Source organism: Gambusia affinis, linkage group LG01 (genome assembly GCF_019740435.1).
Source record: "Gambusia affinis linkage group LG01, SWU_Gaff_1.0, whole genome shotgun sequence".
NCBI lineage: Eukaryota > Metazoa > Chordata > Actinopteri > Cyprinodontiformes > Poeciliidae > Gambusia > Gambusia affinis.
Window position 1 is genome coordinate 8,148,470 of NC_057868.1, and position 19,460 is coordinate 8,167,929.

The following is a 19,460-nucleotide window of genomic DNA, read 5'->3' on the forward strand; positions in this document are numbered from 1 at the left end:
CTGGAATTGTGTGCTTAGGTAAGATTGAGCTTTTCAGAAACAAATGGCCCAGGTGGGTTTGACATGAATCTGAAAACAAAACCACTTAATTCCTACTCATATGAAGATCTGTGAACCTGGTTCTCTTTCAAATGCTCTCGGTACCTTGATAGAGAGTGGCATCACAAACTCTTAGAAACACCAGGAAAAGTAAAAAAAAAAAACATTTAATAGAGTAGCTGACATGTTTGACAAGTTATTTTTTAATATCTTATTAAAATATGTCTTTATAGTCCTTATTTTACTGCTGCTGTGTCAAATGTGAAATTACTTTTCTTTTTTTGTTTGATTTTCTGACCACATTTACTGGTAATTGTGAAGGACGGAGAAATAATTTTGAAGGCAAACTAGTAGAAGCAGAAGTTGATGCTGTGGTTGTGGTTGCTATAGCGCTCACCGTTTGTGCTCACTAAAGTCAAACTTGCTGCATCACTCAGAGACCTCTGCCCTGGGTGTTTTAGGTGTTTTCCTCCAACCACACAATAAACTTGAATAAGTGGGTGATGAACATGTTTCTGCAGCACTCGATGACTGCAGAGGAGGTCAGGAAACCATTTGAATCAGGTGTTCTGGAACAGACACGTCTAAATTATGCAGGGCAGGAGTCTGAGGACCGAATTTGAGGAACACTAATCTAGAGTTTTAAACCAAGATACTATGGAAAATTGATCTGCAGTTTTTAGCTGAACATTTTTCTATATGATCGTTTGTTAGAATATGCCAGGTTTTCAGGGCCTGTTCAATCAGTCTAAATGCAGCAAAAACACTCTAAGTGCAAAATCCTGTTTTACTCTCACGGCAGGCTAGTTTGCTGCTCTTCTATTATTTAACACTCATAGCTCTTGTGTAATAGCACAGTTGCGACATAATTCAGAACAGCGTTTGCAAAAGATCTCCTCAATTTGATGTGTCACCTTCATCGTTGCTGGTCACTGCGGTCAGGAGAAGCGTGAACGATAATCACATGTCATCCTTCCTCCTTGCAACCTGAGCTGCCTCCGAGACCCTGAACGTCTCACTTGACCCCTGCTGCTAGATGCCTGTGTTGGCCAGACGTCAACAAACCAGAGGGGAGGCTGTGAACTTGAATAAGACCATGGCGTCAACCTCACCTATAACCATGAAGACTATTTTTTGAGAATCTGGCTATTTGACTGATTGACTGATTGGGGCAGTGGATCCTGGCTTTCTTTAAGCTGGAAGCTTGTGAACAACTCTTCCTGATGACATCATCTGAGGAAATATATAGCACAGTAGCATACCCTATATATGACATGCAGCTGTGCGGAAGGACACAGAGGATAAACAGGCGTTAGGGGAAGTATTCTGCCCACACAGAATGGAGCAGTGCAGTTTAACAAGATTTTTTAAAAAGCAGCAGCTGAGTTAAGTTCAAAAACAAAAACACACTATGAAAAGTATTTTCTGCATGTGCGGATTAATCAGCTTTAAAGCATCAAAACGAGTACACTTATCGACTGAAAAAATGTGTGCATCCTTCTTAGAGCATTTGGTTCCCATACATTAGTCTGATCCCCACTGTTTACACTGGTCTGATTCAAATAAGCAGGTTTAATTTAACATTTAGCTGGAGTAATGGGACAGAGAGCACAGGTCATTCTCTCATGCCGGGGAATATAAGACAAATGACAACAGAGTGGGTGGCAAGCCTGGGAAAACAGACTGTGTGTGTACGTGGGGCTCTACACTGTCTCTCAACAGACGTTACCGTTGCAAACTGTGGTGTGTTTTGTAAGGATTTCACTTGATAGACCTACACAAAGTTGAGCATAAATGTAAAGTGGCAAGAAAATGATATGTGGTTTTAAAATTGTTAACACAAATGAGAAAATCGTGGGATACATTTGGTGTCAGACCCTTCATTTTTGGCACAGATTGCCCAAAAGTTTAGAAAAAAACATTTCCGTAGCCTGTTGTCCCCTGAGCAGGTTTGCTACTATTTGTGTAGCAAACCTGCTACACAGGTTTGCTTACAGCGGAGTAAGTTTCCCTTGCTTGCTGCTGAGTACTGTGGGACTCGGTTACTTTCTGGAGGAAAGGAGATTCTAATAGCTGCTCGCATTTTTATTGGTTGGACTGCTGTCCACAATGTTTCATTGTGGGGGCGATGTTTGAGGGAAATTATCAGGGTTAGTTTGCATGTAGGCCAGATAGTTCAGTTTCAGTCTCATGTGACCAGAGAACCTCCTACAAAGGCCTGTCACACATTTTGAATTTTTAATTGTGGAAATTGTCTTCCATTTGACTATTTATCTTTTGTTTTGTGAGTTTGATAAAGGAGTTTATTGAACTACTTTAATGTTCGACATAAATGAAACTAGTACGAATATTTGCAGGTGCAGTAGACCTTTTTTTTATTTATTTTTTTGTCCTTGCAGACAGCAGGAAGCACACAGATGGCCGTTCTCTCTGCATTTCCTCCAGTATTTAAGCCATTGTGTGATTTGGCTGACATTGAAACACCTCGGGCTGATGAAAACACTTAAGGAAGAAGTTTGTGCTCTCTCTCCCCTCTCTGCTGGCTCCCTGCCCGGTTAATTCATTATGTTCAGTGTACCTCTTAGCTGTGGTGACCACTCGTCAGGGGGAGTCATTTTTAAACTCAACACGAACTGTTCATTTAGCTGATTCTGTGGCTGTAAGAGCCAATTCTCAAATTCACTGTCCAACTCACTAAATTAGGAATAACTTCAACTGAACATCAGCCTGACAGCGGAACAGCATTCACCAAGAACATGAAAACACCTTTAAGAAAGGGCACACAGAGAGTAAAGCAACTATGGTTTATTATTACTTCAGAATCTGAACATTCAGGCAACAAGCAGCTAAAGTCCCAGCAGAACTAGTTTGTGGTAAGCATGTGACACCCTCTGTCTCTTCTTCAGATCATGTGACGCTGCCCTGCACATTAGCTCCACCACCTGTTCACTGCAGTCATGGCCACCGCCGCAGAATATTTCTCAGTGCTGATGTTAAGGCTTTCAATTGCTTTGTTTTCTGATTAGCTACTGCTTAAGCTCGTGGTTAACGGCCTAATGAAGATCACTTCAGTTTTTCAAATAACTGAATAAATCCCAAGTCAAGTCAAGAAATAGTCCCTCAGGGCGACCTGTGCCTTCTCCTGGGTCTCATTAGGGAGGCGTCCCATCCAGGTGGTCAAGCCAGTGTTGAGAGACAGAAACAACCATTGCTTCAAAAACACGTGTCTCTCACGTCTCTCTACCCGGGTCTTACATATTTTGGGCAAGACACAAAAATGAGCCTCAAACCAGAATGTAAAATCACTCACAAGACATTTATTGAATCACCACATTTGGCCAAATAGAGACACACAACCTACCCCACAAACACGAACAGCAATAAGTCCCTGCAGGAGGACTTCATACGTTTACCTCTCATCCTCCGAGACTTCGCAAACCCCTCCAACTATTCCCAGACACACAAACTATACCTGTCAAATCCTCTCCTGCATAAAACACTCCACTCTTGGCTGCTAACCATTTAAGGAGTTGTGCTTTCTTAGATGTTTCACCCAAGGGCGTACGTTTGGTCTAAGTTTTGGTGGGACCTTACAACTTACTGAGCGAATTTTAAAATGAATGCTACCACTGCGTAGTATATTGAAATATTAAATTAATCAATGTAGATTTTCGTTTATTTATTTTGTTTTTGTTTTTTTTATTTTATTATTATTAATATGGCAAAAATTGGTCGGGACTATTTTATATCCCTTGAATATTGGTCGTGACATGTCACGACCGTCCATACCCAAACCTACGCCTATGCCATTCTGACCTGCTGCTTCCTGTTCTGCCGCAATTTGCGCTCCTTATTTTACTGTGCAATCAGGGATATTCATCTTACCCTTAGCTGAAACATTTCAAAGTATAATGAGAATGCAAGTTTGTAAAGGCTGCGACAGACTGGCGACCTGTCCAGGGTGAACCCCGCCTCTCGCCCGGAACGCAGCTGGGGATAGGCACCAGCAACCCTCCCGACCCCATTACGGACAAGGGTGTATAGACAATGGATGGATGGATGGATGGAAGTTTGTAAAGGGTTAAGTCATTTATAATAATCGGACTTGACAGAAACTCAAAAGAATTCCTGATTGTCCAGGAACAAAATGCGCATCTCTTTCCTCCCTCGATTGTTTACGTTTCTGTTGCTCCTGACAACTGTCGCCTAGCGGTCGCTCCCCAAGACGCGAACAGTGATTTGGATAAGTAACTTTAATCTGATTACTGGATTTGAAATAGTAATGCATTAGATTACTCGTTACTGAAAGAAGAGGTCCGTTAAGACAACGTGAGGAGGTAGCACAGATCGTCAGAACACTTGATTTGTAGGCCTATTACGTCACAGCGCTACGTGTATTCTTGTGCTGAGACGTCATAGGCTGTGATGTCACTACTGCTTTGTTGTGCAACAGGTATATATAACTCCTGTTGGTAAAATTCTGCCACATTCCAAGACAGAGCTAGCGGTGACAGAATCGAGTTTAACTCAACACAACAGCAATGGATAAGAGAGATTCACTGAGAGGAGAGCTGCAGGTTCTACTTAATGACGATGTAATCCCTGCGATCCAGGAATATATTTTTCAAATTCCTGAGGAGGATTGGGAGAATTTTGAATTCTTTGACATAAGTAAGAGTATCACAGGGAGGACAAGACACCTTTTACAATACCTGACAGATGTTTTCTCTGATTTCGTTTGGGACATACACAGGAACCTGAAGTACGAATACGATGACCTGAAAGAGATATTTGGAAACCAGGTGTCTCAGGCCTTTGCCCGGGCTATGGGAGTCGACAAGGTCATTCAAGGAGAATGTGCCAAGGCATTTGATATACTTTTCTTGAAGCGCGCTATAGCTCTCGCATCTCCTATAGACGATGATGACCCCATGTCGTTCCTTAAGCTGGGTTTAGGGCTCAGTTCGTTGGTTCAAACTGTGATCAGTATCATCCAAGAACTGATGACAGTGAGAAGAGAAACTGAAGAACTGGAGATGGCCTTAGAGGAACAGAGAGAGGACATGATCCGACTTTTTGTTAGGTTGTTGATGTGTGAAGGCATCAGGATGTCTAACACACGTGGTAGTCTTGACTCGCTGGAAGAGACACAGGAGCGAATCATTCACCACATTTGCGCTAACATCAGGGGCGAGCCAATGGACATACAGCAGAACTGGCTTCAAAACCTGAGCAAAAAGGTTTTTTGGGATCTAACAAAAAAATTGGCCTGTTCTGCTGGATGGACCCTGGGGTTCATGGAGCATGAGATAGTTGATGACACAATTTTGCAGTGCCTCTTAAATCAACTGAAAAAACACCAGAGAAAAAAGTGTCACTATATTTCAAGACTTTTTTCCAGTGCTAGAAATATCTTGTTCCGGTGTTTCAACAAATAAGGGCTGATAGTGACATACCTCTGTCGATCCTGGCTCCATGACGCCCCTCTGTGCCTCCGCCTCTTTGTCCCTCCGTCAGATATAACAAGCCCAGAAAAACTGCAACTCGCGAATTTAGGATAAAACAAGTGCAATGTCAGAAACTCAAAATAGTTCCTTATTGTCCAACGACAAAATACGCATTTTTCCCTTGTTTACGTTTCTGCCAATGCTGATACTGAAACTGTGGTCGCTCCCCAAGACGCCTAAGAAATACAATGAAATTACAAAAGAAAATAGTAACGCACAGTGATTTGGATAAGGAACTTTAATCTCATTGCGGTATTTGAAATGTTAATGCGTTGGATTACTTGTTACTGAAAAGAGTGGTCCGATGCCAAACTGGTCCATGTTACAAATGATGTGTTACTCACATCACTGATCACAATATCTAGTGTTCTTATTTCCCAGTCTTACGTATTTATTTATTGACAATTTTGGCTGGATCTGTCCTCCATAGATACAATCTTTAAAAATAACGATGATTAGCAATCTCTTCTCTGTTTAAGGTATTTTAGAGCCTCCCTGTATTTATTATAGCCGTCAGTCAGATGTTTTCAGAAAGATAATTTGATGTCCCATAGAGCTCTGGAAGCCAGAGTCGAAGAAACTGCAGCACGGATGAAGAGGAAGAGATGTGAAGCGCAGAGTGAGATGTGCAGCCCTGCAGACTCGATCCGTCAGGATGACTGGCCCGTCGGCATCCGCAACGTAGGAAACACCTGCTGATTCAGTGCTGTCATCCAGGTGAGAGTGAACACCTCGCGTTACGTTTGAATCATTTCTGTAAACCAGAAGCTTGTAGTGTGCAGAAGCTTCCAATGGGTGTATGAACCTTATGTGGCAAAGTAGCTCTGCAAAACTTTTCCACTTAACGCCTCAGCTTTGCAGAAATTCTGTAAAAAAAAAAAAAAGAAAAAAGGAAAAGAAAAAGAAATACAATATACAATTTGATCGTGGGTTCTCTCCGGGCGCTCCGGCTTCCTCCCACAGTCCAAAAACATGACTGTCAGGTTAATTGGTCTCTCTAAATTCTCCCTAGGTGTGAGTGTGTGTGTGAATGGTTGTGTGTCGTTTATGTCTCTGTGTTGCCCTGCGACAGACTGGCGACCTGTCCAGGGTGACCCGCCTCTCGCCCAGAACGTAGTTGGAGATTGGCACCAGCAACCCTCTCGAGCCCATTAGGGACAAGGGTGTATAGAAAATGGATGGATGGATTTCATTTATTTAAAAAGGAAATTTGAAAGTAAATTAGTCCCATTCACTCTAATAGGTTCAAACTAGGTTCCACAATGAATTCAACAAAGTATTGCACATGAAAAGTTAAATAAACAATCAAAACAAAAAGCATAGGCTTTTTTCAAGATGGCGGAGGGAATAGGAGCATAGTCAGCTAGCTCTCCAAAGTCGGGTTAAAATAGGGTGACCAAACGTCCGTATTTCACGTCCCGTCCCGGGCGTCCCGGGATATTTTCAGAAAGTGAGGAAATGTCCTGTTTTTTGCAGGACCCGGTCCAACGTGTCGTGGTGTCGCCTCCCCACCCCCCGCTCAAAGGTGTCCCGGTTTTCCCAAATGAAAATATGGTCACCCTAGTTAAAATTCCCACAGCAACATTGGTACTCGATAGATAAATCTAAAGCATGAGTGGGATAAGCAAGAGAAGAAGCCGGAAAAACTATGAAAAGCAAGACAGAACCGAAAAGCTGCCCGTAACGGAAGAAATCTCCGAACACGAAGCTAGCGAACACGAAAAAGCCCCAGCAGAGAGCATGGAAGAACACGATAACACGGAGACGCTGCAAAATGAGCTCGCAGCTATTAACACGGTGTAGCAAAAGCATTATATTTGATATTAAAAATATACAAAACTCACTCCAAGCATGAATATACTTGGTTACATTTTTTAATTTCTCCACAATAGCTAAACTGGCTCCCCTCGATTTTAAGAAGCAGCGGTTCTAGTCTGAGTTTCTCACCCTATCTCTAATGGAGACCACCATGTTCGGCTCAATATAGATTTCATATCGGAGTTAGACCAAAGATAAAGTGTTAACAAAATAAACACCTCTGAAGAAAAGAAGAAAGGCATATAAACTTAAGAATCATTTGCAAGATGATTCATGTTCGGCTCCTCCACATATCATCGTAACAAGATAGTTCGTCCACGGAGACGTCACTTAGCAACAGCCGCCACCTCGGCAACAAGAATTCTGATTTTCAGCGCTGCTTCGTAGCTCCGTGCTAGCAGCTGGAGGATCGGGTACATACAATAGAAGATCTTCATTGATGTAAAGGCAAGTAACTGTATTTTATTCTTTAGCAAAGGAAAACAGAAAGATAGCCATGTACCTTGCTAATTCTTCAAATTACGCCGCTCAAAGTGGCAGCAAGTTGGAGTTGCTCTGTTGCTTTTTCTTCCCCTTTTTTTGTTAAACTTTCATTCCTGCGTTTCTGGCGGGAAAATTGTTTTTTTTTTTAGGACAGTCTTTCTGGTTTAGGATGCTGTTCTCCTGGATTGATTTCTACTAATTTTTGACCATTTGTTATTATGCGTAACCATAGCAACGATGCAAAAGCTTAAATAATACAGCTGGAACCAGAAAACCCTGGAGGAGAGAAAAAGCCTGAAAAAAGGAGAGAGAGAAACAGAGAGAGTGAGAGACAGAGATTCAAATGAAGAATGTATTTGTTCGTTTTCATAAAACCTATTAAATAATAATAAATAATTGGAAGTCTTAAACTTCGATAGGCGCTGTAAAGCAAACTTAAGAGTGAATTAACATGAACCGGAAGTGTTCTGGCTTGATCGAAGTGGCGGATGTTGATGCAAAAACGGATTCTATGAAGGCATAAGTAAACGTCTCTCCAGCCATTAAAACGACATGTCCTACGCTTTCAACAAACAGGTTGGACATGAGAATTTATTGCATTGTTTCTCTATGACTGACTACATTGCTGAGAACACGTCACCCCAATGCATTTGTGACTAAATCTGGTGATTTTAATAACACCTCTTTCATTCTCTGGTACACTGCCAGCGCTTCAACAGTTTATAAACTCTTCTACCAGATATAACAAGAGATTGGATTTGTTTTATACAAATGTCACGGACTCATAGTTATTAAATCCTCAGTAAACCTAGTTTTTTGTTCTGTTACAAAGACAATCTTCAACAGATTTTATTAGCATCTTATTTGATAGACCAATTCAAAGTACCACAAACAGACCATGTTTGCCTGTCTCTTATAGGGTTTAGGAGGTTTGTGAGCCTTCCTATATAAGCAAGGAGTAATCTATTAAACCAACAATAAAACTTGTCTTTGGGCTGCTGTGATATCTTTAAACCTTTTTACAGTGACAGATTGTAAATGATAGTTAAAGTTTCACTCTTTCAATGCCACAGTTGAAATAGTGCTGCTCAAAATGTTATGTGGGTAGCCTCATGTTTCTGTCCATTTTAAACTGGGCTTCCAGTGAAACACCTTGCCAGATTTAATCAGGAAACTATTTATTAAATTTTTGATAAGATTCCTAACACACAATCCCCCATGTTGGTTTATCATTTTAAAGTCTCACCCGACTCATCTTGCAAATGATTCTTAAGATTCTATGCCTTTCTTCTTTCCTTCACAGGTGTTTGTGTTAACAAAACAAACGTGATTGTATCACGTTTTTGTTTGAAACATGAAATTATTTAGTTAAAAGTACATGATATTCTTTTGTTAATCTGATAACCCCCTAAATTCATTTTTTACAGTGCAAAAGCAATCATCCCAAATCTAGATTTCATATCGGAGTTATCTTTGGTTTAACTTTTAATCATGTTGAGATAACACGATTCATTATAGTCAGACTGATATAGTGCTGAAGCCGAGTGAGATCACGGGATGTCACGTGAGTTCACGCGAGACAATTGTTTTTGTCTCAAGTTGAGATAACGTGATTCAATTTAGTCAGATTCAGTTCCCTCCGAAGAGGGTCTAGCGAGGTCAGGGGATCACGAGAGATTATGCGACATAACTGTTTTGCGCCTGGGAAGACTTCAGAGTGGTTTTAGTTACACATTAAACTATAGATATTTGTTTTTCTCTGCAGGGCACTATTGGATTAACATTTAAGAACTGCACTGTAACAGTTCTTAAATTTCTTTCAGCATTTAAGAACTGTAAAAAAAGTCTTTTTCTAAAAAAAGACTTTTTTTAAGAAAAGTCTTTGAATTAACGTAATCAAATCATGAAAAGGATTTCCACACCATTAGATAGCTTTCTTTCAGCATGAAGCATGTTTGTTGAGCCAACTTAATTTCCATGAGTCGGATCAACTTAATAAGTAGTGTGAAGGTATCACTGTAACATAAGATGGTTTCTCCAGCGCAGGGGTTTAGCACACTGCACATTTGGAGGACTTGGTCCTCGACGCAGATGTTGCTGGTTCGACTCCCGGTCCTGGCAACCTTTGCCACATGTCCTCACCCTGTCTGCCTACTGTCTCAAAAAAAAAATACGAGCCACTAGAGCTGCAAAAACTCTTCGGAGGAAAAAAAGTTGGTTTCAACTAAATTGCCATTAATCTTAGTCAACTAAGTTATTTGGTCCAAAGCGTTGCAAATTAGTTGGGCTGGCTCTTTTAAATTACATTGGGTCCAACTATAGTAAATGAGTTGAATCAACCTTAATAAATTAAATTGAGCCAAAACATTTGATTTAAATTGGAATAACCATAATAACACAAGTTGAGCCAACACAACTGCTTTACATTGGAATAACCTTAATACATTAAGTTGACCTAACACATTTGCTTTAAATAGGAGTAACAGAATTACATGGTGCTGAAATAAAGCAAAGTAATCAGGTGGAAAACCTTTCCATGATTTTTTTAATGTTCATCCAAAGAGGTATTTTTTTCAGTGTGCACCGAGACGTCCTGGACCTGGACTTGTGTTGTCCTGAGCAAACAACACAAGCAATCTTCTATAGGCAAATGGACTTAACTTTGGAGATAAGAACCATATAACATATTGTAAATAGCGCAAGCACAAGAAGAAACATACAACTGTATTGATCCTGCAGAAGTTTCTTCTTTCATGTAGCTTTAGTGTGCCATAAAAGCAGACAGATCCAATAAACTGTAGAGGGATGAAGAGTGACAGTTTTGGCAGCTGTTTGTCACTTTAGTGTCCGGTTGTAATTCTTTTAAAAGCAGTAAAGGTGCCTTATCATTGTTTATCTTTTAGTGGCAGTAATTGCCCTAATATAATAGCTGTTTATATCAATTTTTCTAGATTGATAAAAATAGCTATCATGTCACAAAGCTGTGGGGTGATACAAACGCAATGCCTTTGTCACACTTCAGCAACAATATTTTGTATATTTCATTAGAATGTAATTGGATAATGCAAACACTGCGGATGGGTTTCAGGTTTTTATGGCTAAAAGTCAGGTGATTCCTGAATGAAATTGAATGAAATTGCATACTTTAATAACAATTCTGACTGAAATTGCAAACTTTAATCTCAGTATAAATGCAGCTGTTCTCTAAAGGCCTCAAATGTTCCTTTGGCTCCATGATGACCAGAGAGCACAGCAGACAAGTCAGGAAGGAAACTGTAGAGAGATTTGATTGGTTAAAAAAAAGAAAAGAGAAACCTACAACCTCAAACATGCAAGCAGAGCTTTAGTAGGAGGGTTTAGATCAGGGGTCTCAAACTCCAGTCCTCAAGGGCCACAGTCCTGCAACTTTTAGATGTGCCTCTGCTGCACCACACCTGAATAGAATAATTAGGTCATTAAGGCTCTGGAGAACTGATCTACACAAGGAGGAGGTAATTAAGCCATTTCATTCCAGTGTTTTTTACCTAAGGCACATTTAAAAACTGCCGGACAGCGGCCCTCGAGGACTGGAGTTTGAGACCCCTGGTTTAGATCAATGTATATTCCCATGCAAAGTCCAAACTGAGACTGTGGAAAGTCGTAAAAAAAAAGTTGTTCACAGTGATCCATTTCTAACCCATGCATCTTTTTCCTATCACTTCACATTTATGGACTATTTAATCACGTTAAAAAGTCAAACATTACAACGTTTTTAGTTGTAATGCTACATAATGTGAGATGGTCACTTTTGCAAGGCACTGCATGTGTATCTGCGCTAATTTCGGCCTGTCATTTAATATATCTCAAGTTCATTACATGAAGGTAAATTAACTTTCTAGACCTGAAAGCAAAGTCAGCAGCATGAGAATAATAATCGCAGGTTGAATCATAAACCTTTAACACGTTCTCTAATCTTATGTCCAAAGGGCACGCCAGCGGGAGCGCTGCGATAAAAACAAACCGCAGCTATGTTTGGAGATATTCTCGCCATGGCCATGGAAACGGAATCGCAGATGCTGCAGGGGGTGAGTACCAGCGTTTGTTTTGTCTGATCTGTCCTTGTGTCTAAATAATCATTATGGATGACATTTGTGTTTGTGAAAGATTTTCCTCATGTCCCCCCTCCCATTAGGAGCTATCAATAGTTTTGGTACTAGCCAGTCTTGTCGCCTCGTTTGGTTCATCCTTCCAGTATGGATACAACGTTGCTTCAGTCAACTCTCCAGCACCAGTAACTATTTTCTTGTTTTGTTTTTTTTAAACAATCATTCATAGTAAGATTTGGATCAGAGACGCTTTCAGCCTTGTTCTGTTCTCTGCAGTTCATGCGAGACTTTTACAACAAAACCTACATTGAACGTTATAATGAGCCCATACCAGAGAGCTTCCTGACTATGTTGTGGTCAGTGACCGTATCCATGTTCCCACTCGGAGGCTTCCTTGGAGCTCTGATGGTGGCGCCTCTGGTTAACAATCTCGGCAGGTAAAAAGCCTCTCACAGCCAGCTTTGCAGTTCTGCATCTAGAAGCAGGTTGTGTCTTTAATTGGTTTCAATCCTGCAACAGGAAGGGCACCCTCCTCTTCAACAACATCTTCTCCATCGTCCCGGCAATCATGATGGGATGCAGTGAGATGGCCAAGTCCTATGAGCTCATAATTGTGGCCAGGATTATAGTGGGAATATGTGCAGGTTGGACATTTCATTTGAAAACATTTGTTGAGCAAAAGTATTCAACTCAATCGTTTTTTTATGGTCTGTCACCTGGATGCGGTTGCCCCCCCCCCACCCCCCCGAATTCCTTCAACTCTTAAAAAAGAATCGTCAAATGTTTGTGCTGCCATCCTCTTTACGATATTAAAAAATGTTTCTAAAGGCAGTCAAAGATCAACCAGCACCCCAACATCACAGAAATCAAAATTGCTACCTTTGTTCTGTGTCGTGCAGCAAAAAACGTTTTGTTTCTGCTTGGCGGCTTCAGTTTAAAGGTTTATGTAGGCGAAAGGTCCACTAGCACTCACAGTTGTACCAGAATCAAACAAAACGGGTGACAAACGTTTGTGCTGCTCAAGATTTTGTTTGTGTTGTTTGAGTAGTTAGTTCTTAAAAGAAACATCTTATTGTTTAAAATAATTTGGACGTTCCCAATTATTATATAATAATTTGAGAAAAATAATATATATTTTTTTACTTCTGTGTGGATGCTTGGGAGCCGAAGCAACCCACTGTTCATTTTACGCAAAGTTAGTCAGCTAATTATAACAGAAGAGCTGAAACTTGCTGTAAAGACTGTGATGAAATATTCCACAATTATGATTGGTCAGTTTAATTAACTGACTCTACATTTGGCCAAATTTGCACAAAATATAAAGAAACATAATTTTTTATCGTTTATCACTTTGAAGATAAATGTTTTTGACCATTTCCTTAAGTTTTTTTTCTTTGCGTTCCCTCCATTGACCTCTTTTGGTTCGCACCTTAACAACGCTCACCGCCAGTCAGTTTAGGATCAAGTAAAATTCACTGACTGAAAAATTGACAAAGTTATTAGGTTTAAAAGTTGTTGATGACCGCTTTGTTATATGGTACGAGTTATATAATAACCTCTTGTGGATGATAAAGAACATGTCACTATATTTGTTCAACATCGGTTCATCTTCAACAAGAACTAGTTTCAAATTCAGTCTTTTTGTTCACACAAGTTGTACTTTAAAGTCACTGACTTAATAAAAGAATTTAAAAAAAACTCCTCTCATTCACACATTTCAATGCTTTTATCACTTGGATGTAATAATGAAACCTGGCACATCAATCCATGAAGATTAGTTTTTAATTGCAGTCGCATTTAACCAGATAGGATTTGCCGGGAGTTTGTTGCTTTGCCCTTTGAACTTCCACAGTTAGAAGCACAGATTAATTCTGAATAACTGTCAAGATAATAATCGTTTCCCATCTTGAATCAAACATCTTGAAGCTGTTTGAGCACATTATGTTACAAAATCAGTCAGAAAAATGTTCTTGGTTGTAGCATGGTGAAATGGGAAAATGTTACAGAGGTTGAAATACTTTTGCAAAGCATTATAGTTCAGGCTGGTGTATATATTTTCATTTTTCCCCATCCATGTTTGCAGGTCTGTCGTCCAACGTAGTGCCAATGTATCTGGGCGAAATCACACCCAGAAACTTGCGAGGAGCCATTGGAATCATCCCACAGGTCTTCATCACTTTTGGCATCCTCGCTGCACAAGTGTTTGGCATCAGGAGCTGCCTCGGCAACAAAACAGGTGCCCATAAATCCAAGTTGATGTTCGCTGCTGCTTTATTCCTCACGCTCAGCCTTCAAATGAAACCTGACCGTGTTCCGATCCAGGCTGGACCCTCCTGCTCGGCTTGACAGCCGTTCCCGCTGTGTTCCAGTTGATTTTCCTGCCGTTCTTCCCAGAGAGTCCCAGGTACCTCATCTTCCAGAAGGACGACGAGAAGGCCGGCATAAAAGGTAAGAAGCCAGGACAGAAAACAAACCACTTCACATGGCCGCGTCTAAACTAAACGCAATTGAGTTTTGGTGTCTCTTGCCCCTCTCAGCGTTGCAGTTTCTGCGTGGCCGTCGCGATGTGGAGGCCGAGGTAGAGGACCTTGTTGTCGAGGTGATAGTGGAGCAACTACAATGTCGCATGTCGGTGTTGTCCCTGCTGGCCCAGAGCTTTCTCCGCTGGCAGATCGTCATCATCGTCGTTTTGAACCTGGGCCAGCAGCTGTCCGGGGTCAATGCGGTGAGGCACCATTCGTTCTGACCTTCAACACACTCATATCTGTTTTACTTTAAACATTTTCTTTTACAAAGCGCCACCATTTATCCTCATCTCTTTCAACAATGCATTTCTTTTACAGATCTACTACTACGCGGATAGTATTTATAGATCTGCCGGAGTGAATGAGGAGGACGTCCAGTACGTTACAGTGGGAACAGGTGCAGTGAATGTCTTCATGACCATAGCAGCTGTACGTATCTTGAAACAATAAATACAAAAATAAAGTAGAAGAGCTAAAATCTGCAGTCTTATTGTGGCAGCTGGAAGCTTCAGCTCTGAACAGGAAGCTTCTTCTCACAGGTCTGCATCGTGGAGTTCTCAGGTCGAAGGCTTCTTCTTCTTCTGGGATTCGGGATCTGCTGCGGGTCTTGTGTGGTGCTGACTGTGGCACTCATCTTCCAGGTAAACTGTGAAAGCTGCAGCGTGACTCAGATTTAACGCGACCCTCTGGTGCCCTCTACTGGCCTTTTTTTTATAGCGTTCTCTGGTTTTATGTTTTTTTTGTTAGTTTTTTGGCCACTCTTTGACATTTTAAAGCATCAGACATTTTTATTTATGGACAATGGATCTCATTCTTGTTCCCTGGAGTCTCAAACCTGAAGTGACCTTGTAACCATTTCCAGACTGATACATGTCAATCACATTAGGGAAATGAATCTGGCATAGCAGACTGGGGAACAACAAGTTAAAGTCACACCCTGTGATAAAGCAGCTTTAGGGAAATGAGGATGTGTAAAAACATCTTTACACACCCAAGGAAACAGAAAGTAATCAATTACTATTACAAGTCCATAGTCACTCTGATCAATTGACAAAAGTGTAGCAGAAATATTTTAGCTGTATTGTCTTACTATAATTTATAGTGTTGTAGAACATTGTGTTACAGTTGTTCAATTCTTGAAAAGAAGTGTTTCTGATCGTTCTGTCTCTTTTGTTTTTGGTATGGAAACATAAGGCTTTGTAAATGTGTGAAGATCCCACATAAATAATAAAAAAAAAAAGTGCATTACACTCTGAAGACTATAAAAATGTTTTAAGCAATAAAGTTTAACCTTTACTTTCTGTAGTTCAATAAGAGAATGCCCAGACCTTGCAGCGATGCGTATATTTAATGCACACACACTCTCCCTGCTTGGCTGTTTTCACTGCCTCTATTTCAATAAAGGTTATGAAAACATCCTGCTGTTATTATGAGAAATATCAACTGTCTGGATAAAGCAGTTTGAAATGCTCCGAAACAGTCTGAAGAAGCACAGACGATCGCAAAAAGTGAAGAAAAATAACAAAGCATTACGTTTTTACGATGCATAATGTCAGAGAATGTCAGGTTGCAATTATAACAACCCGCTAAGTAACATGGACAAGATTCAGTACTGCAGAAAAAAGTAAATGGAAGAAATAAATCTTCCAGCAATGGGACAATCGCGCAAATAATCCATTTAATTTAGACGTTTTAATCAGGCAAACAACTGAAGTACGAGGCCCAAATAGCAAAAACTGCTCTGTGGTGTTTGATAGTTTACACCTGCGGTTTGCACCTGCTCCAAGGAATAAAACGATGATCCCGCATCTCTGTTTGCTGAGGTTGTTAAAAATCCGAGACACTAAAAACCAAAATGCCAGCAAGAACCTCTCAGTAATAGAGAGACGTAGCCCAGAGCACAGTCTGTCCTTGAAAGCGTTGGATTCAGACTGATAGCGGTGACATCGCACAATGATGATGAATGAACGTACACGCAGTGGGCTACTGTGAAAAAAAAAAAATGCTAATTCATATTGTATGTATTTATTGCTTTGCTTCCTGATAGACTTTATGGCATTTACGCTGTGTGGGCAGAGTTATCAGGCAAGTCTTATCTTTGAGGATCATTTTTGTTAATCACCAACTGCAGTGCCCTCTTCGATCAAGCCCTAATATCTTTTTAATCTCAAGAGTTCTGCATCTCTCTGAGAGACATGACTTTTTGCTTTTCAGAGTCAGCTCAATCCCGTTTTACCTAAAGAAAAGAATCCGACTAATTATTTTCAGCGTCTTGTTATATAGTGTTGACCTCCTTAGGTCACTCCCTCCGTCATTACACAGATGCACATCACCAACAGCGATTAAACCCATAAGCATTCAAGTTTGTTGAGCTTGGAGTTAGAAAATATGCCTGAAAATGATGATAAGATCAAAATACTCTCTTGCCAAAGTGTATTTTGTAGGTTGTTGAACATTTCTGCTGCCAACAAATGAGGGGATTGATGAAAACATTGCCTGTTTGTTGATAGGAGAGCGTGCCATGGCTATCTTACATCAGCATCATTTGTGTCATCCTCTACGTTATGGGACATGCCATCGGACCCAGTAAGTCTGACTCACCTGTGGTTATTCCCTCACACACTGCTTACAACAGAGCGCTCCATTATCTGAAGTGGTGCTTGAACCAGACATGCAATCACAGATTCTGTAAATTCAGCGCTCTGCCATGGCAGCCTCCTTTCTTTGGCTTGAGAGGACTGGTGTGTGTTGCAGTGTTTCGGTTGTGGTTAGCCCTGTGTGTGTGTGTGTGTGTGTGTGTGTGTGTATGTGTTCGGCAGGCCCCGTTCCAAACGTGTTGACCACTGAGATATTCATGCATTCGGCTCGGCCAGCGGCCTTCATGCTTGGTGGCTCCATCCACTGGATTTCCAACTTTATTGTGGGCATCATTTTCCCCTACATGGAGGTTTGTTAAACAAGAGACACCAAAGCTTATTTTGTCAGTATGTTTTTATTAAGTGCAAATGTATTTATTTATTTTGTTCAAAGTGAAATCAGCAAGGCAAGTCGCCGTCATAGTATTTACATCTAATAAAAAGTTAGTTTCCTCCACTTACTATATGTATTTACTTTTCTGCTATGAAGGGAATTTTACTTAATAGACAAACCAAAGTATTTACCCCTTGAACTTTTTCGTGTTTTGTTTTATTGGGATTTTGTGTCATAGACCAACACAAAGTGGCACAAGTAAAGCAAAAGGATGCATGGCTTTCATTCATTTTCTTGACTAATCACCATTTCTTTGGTTAATGGGGTTCATCTGATTTTATTAGATGTATGCGATATTACATATTTTGGTTTTTCTCTGGTGCCAAGTAAGTACAGAGATTTTACCTCTGCTACGTAAAATGATGCCAATGCTCATTGTTTATGTTTGATACATCATCAGTCGTCTCATCTTAAGTCTTTATGTAGGTGTGAATTATTCTGTTCAAACCTACGACACAATTTGGACGTAGTTTATAAGTATCTGCAAAATACTTTAATAGCATTAGCACAATTTACTTGCACTTTTTCCTAAGTAATCAACGTGCAAAATATTACAATTTGAGAGCAACTCAAAGCAAAATGCCTGTTATTTTTATGGTAGAGTTGAGAAACTGCAGTACAAAAATAGAATAAAATTTCAAGCAGGAATCTGGATCTAAAGTATCAATCTTACCTTGCAAGTATCAATCCGATGCTGATATCGACTTGGTACCGATGCTACAGATATTTTGAATCCATCCTCTCAACTTCAGCTGGAAAAGAAACCCATTAAACGTTTGCATTTGGCCTCAAGTCATGAAGGAGACGCAGCAAACATGTGGAAGAAGTTGCTTCGGTTAAATGAGACCATTTGGACATTTTTCATCATATTTCATAATTATGCGTAACTTTATGTTGGTCTGTCGCACATACAGTAAAATCTCAATAACATAAGGTATCTCAAAAAGTAAAAGTCTGGTGTCCATGAAGAGTTTTTGCCAAAATATTTTACGGCTCAAGATTTTTGAGTTGATCCACGCTGAATCTGAGACTCCTCAGAAACCGCCATGATGGTGTTGTGTTAAACTTTTAGAAGATATGGCCAAAGTTTGTAGCTAGAAGTCTGTTCATGTTCATTTGCCAAAAGAAAAAAAAAAAAAAAAGGTTTATATCCAGCGGTTCTGGACGTGTGACAGGTTTGCAAACCAGTACTGGGCCTTTCCAGTAAGAAAACATCATGCACCCATTAGCTTTGACTCAAGCCGTTCTCTTTCGATAAACATGGTGGTGAAAGCTTACAAGATGAAGAAAAACACTACAAATGAAAAAGAAGACAAGTGTGGAACATGTTTAGGTTGAAGAAACCAGAAAAACTAGAAGAGCATTTCCATAAAATCAACCAACTTCTGTCTTCCTGACATATTTACAACGTCTCCTCCTGAGGAGAAGCAGATCATTTTCCCTGTCCCTCTCTCTTTCAGAGAGACCTAGGTCCCTTCAGCTTCCTTCTTTTTGCCGGCGTCTGCTTTGTGACGCTGATCTTCATCTTCATCGCGGTGTTCGAAACCAAGCAGAAGAGCTTCCTGGAGATTGCCAGGTTGTTTGACTATATGAACAATATGAACAAAGAGGACTCGAGAAAGGTACTAATGGAACATGATACCCTTTTAAGGAAATAAATGAAAGCATGAAGCATGAATATTAGCTGCATGATGGAGCGAAAGACTTAGGTGGTTTTATTTAGGCTCTAGTCTTTGTCTTTGCAGCGATTCAGACTCAGACTGTTTGTCTTTGAACATTCTTTTGCAGAATACAAGCAAAGAGGACTCCTCTGAAGAAGATGACTATGGGTGCTTGAGTCAATAAAGAAACCCAAACCGTTCATGTAGGTCTTTATTTATGAAGCAAAGACATGAATGCATGGCTGAAGCTGTGACACACATTTTAAATATTGATCTGCAAGAGCCTGACGGGCATTTTATCCTTCATGACCA

The 19,460-nt window shown here is 40.3% G+C and overlaps 1 protein-coding gene across 3 annotated transcripts; it reads left to right on the forward strand.

The window, feature by feature from the left end:
- Positions 1-7,708: 7,708 nt before the first annotated feature.
- Positions 7,709-19,348, forward strand: slc2a1a (solute carrier family 2 member 1a). 3 transcript variants are annotated; one of them, XM_044122412.1, is made up of 14 exons: positions 7,709-7,811; positions 11,813-11,911; positions 12,019-12,117; positions 12,209-12,369; positions 12,452-12,576; positions 14,016-14,168; positions 14,255-14,380; positions 14,470-14,657; positions 14,776-14,886; positions 14,997-15,098; positions 16,968-17,043; positions 17,277-17,404; positions 18,948-19,109; positions 19,276-19,348. In XM_044122412.1, exons 2-14 carry the CDS (start codon positions 11,855-11,857, stop codon positions 19,330-19,332), a joined length of 1,545 nt encoding a protein of 514 aa, XP_043978347.1. In that variant the 5' UTR covers positions 7,709-7,811; positions 11,813-11,854; the 3' UTR covers positions 19,333-19,348. The 3 variants fall into 3 exon arrangements, with proteins under 3 accessions (XP_043978347.1, XP_043978365.1, XP_043978356.1); XM_044122430.1 differs by lacking the exon at positions 7,709-7,811 and adding an exon at positions 8,103-8,169; XM_044122421.1 differs by lacking the exon at positions 7,709-7,811 and adding an exon at positions 8,327-8,423.
- The last annotated feature ends 112 nt before the right edge of the window (positions 19,349-19,460 follow it).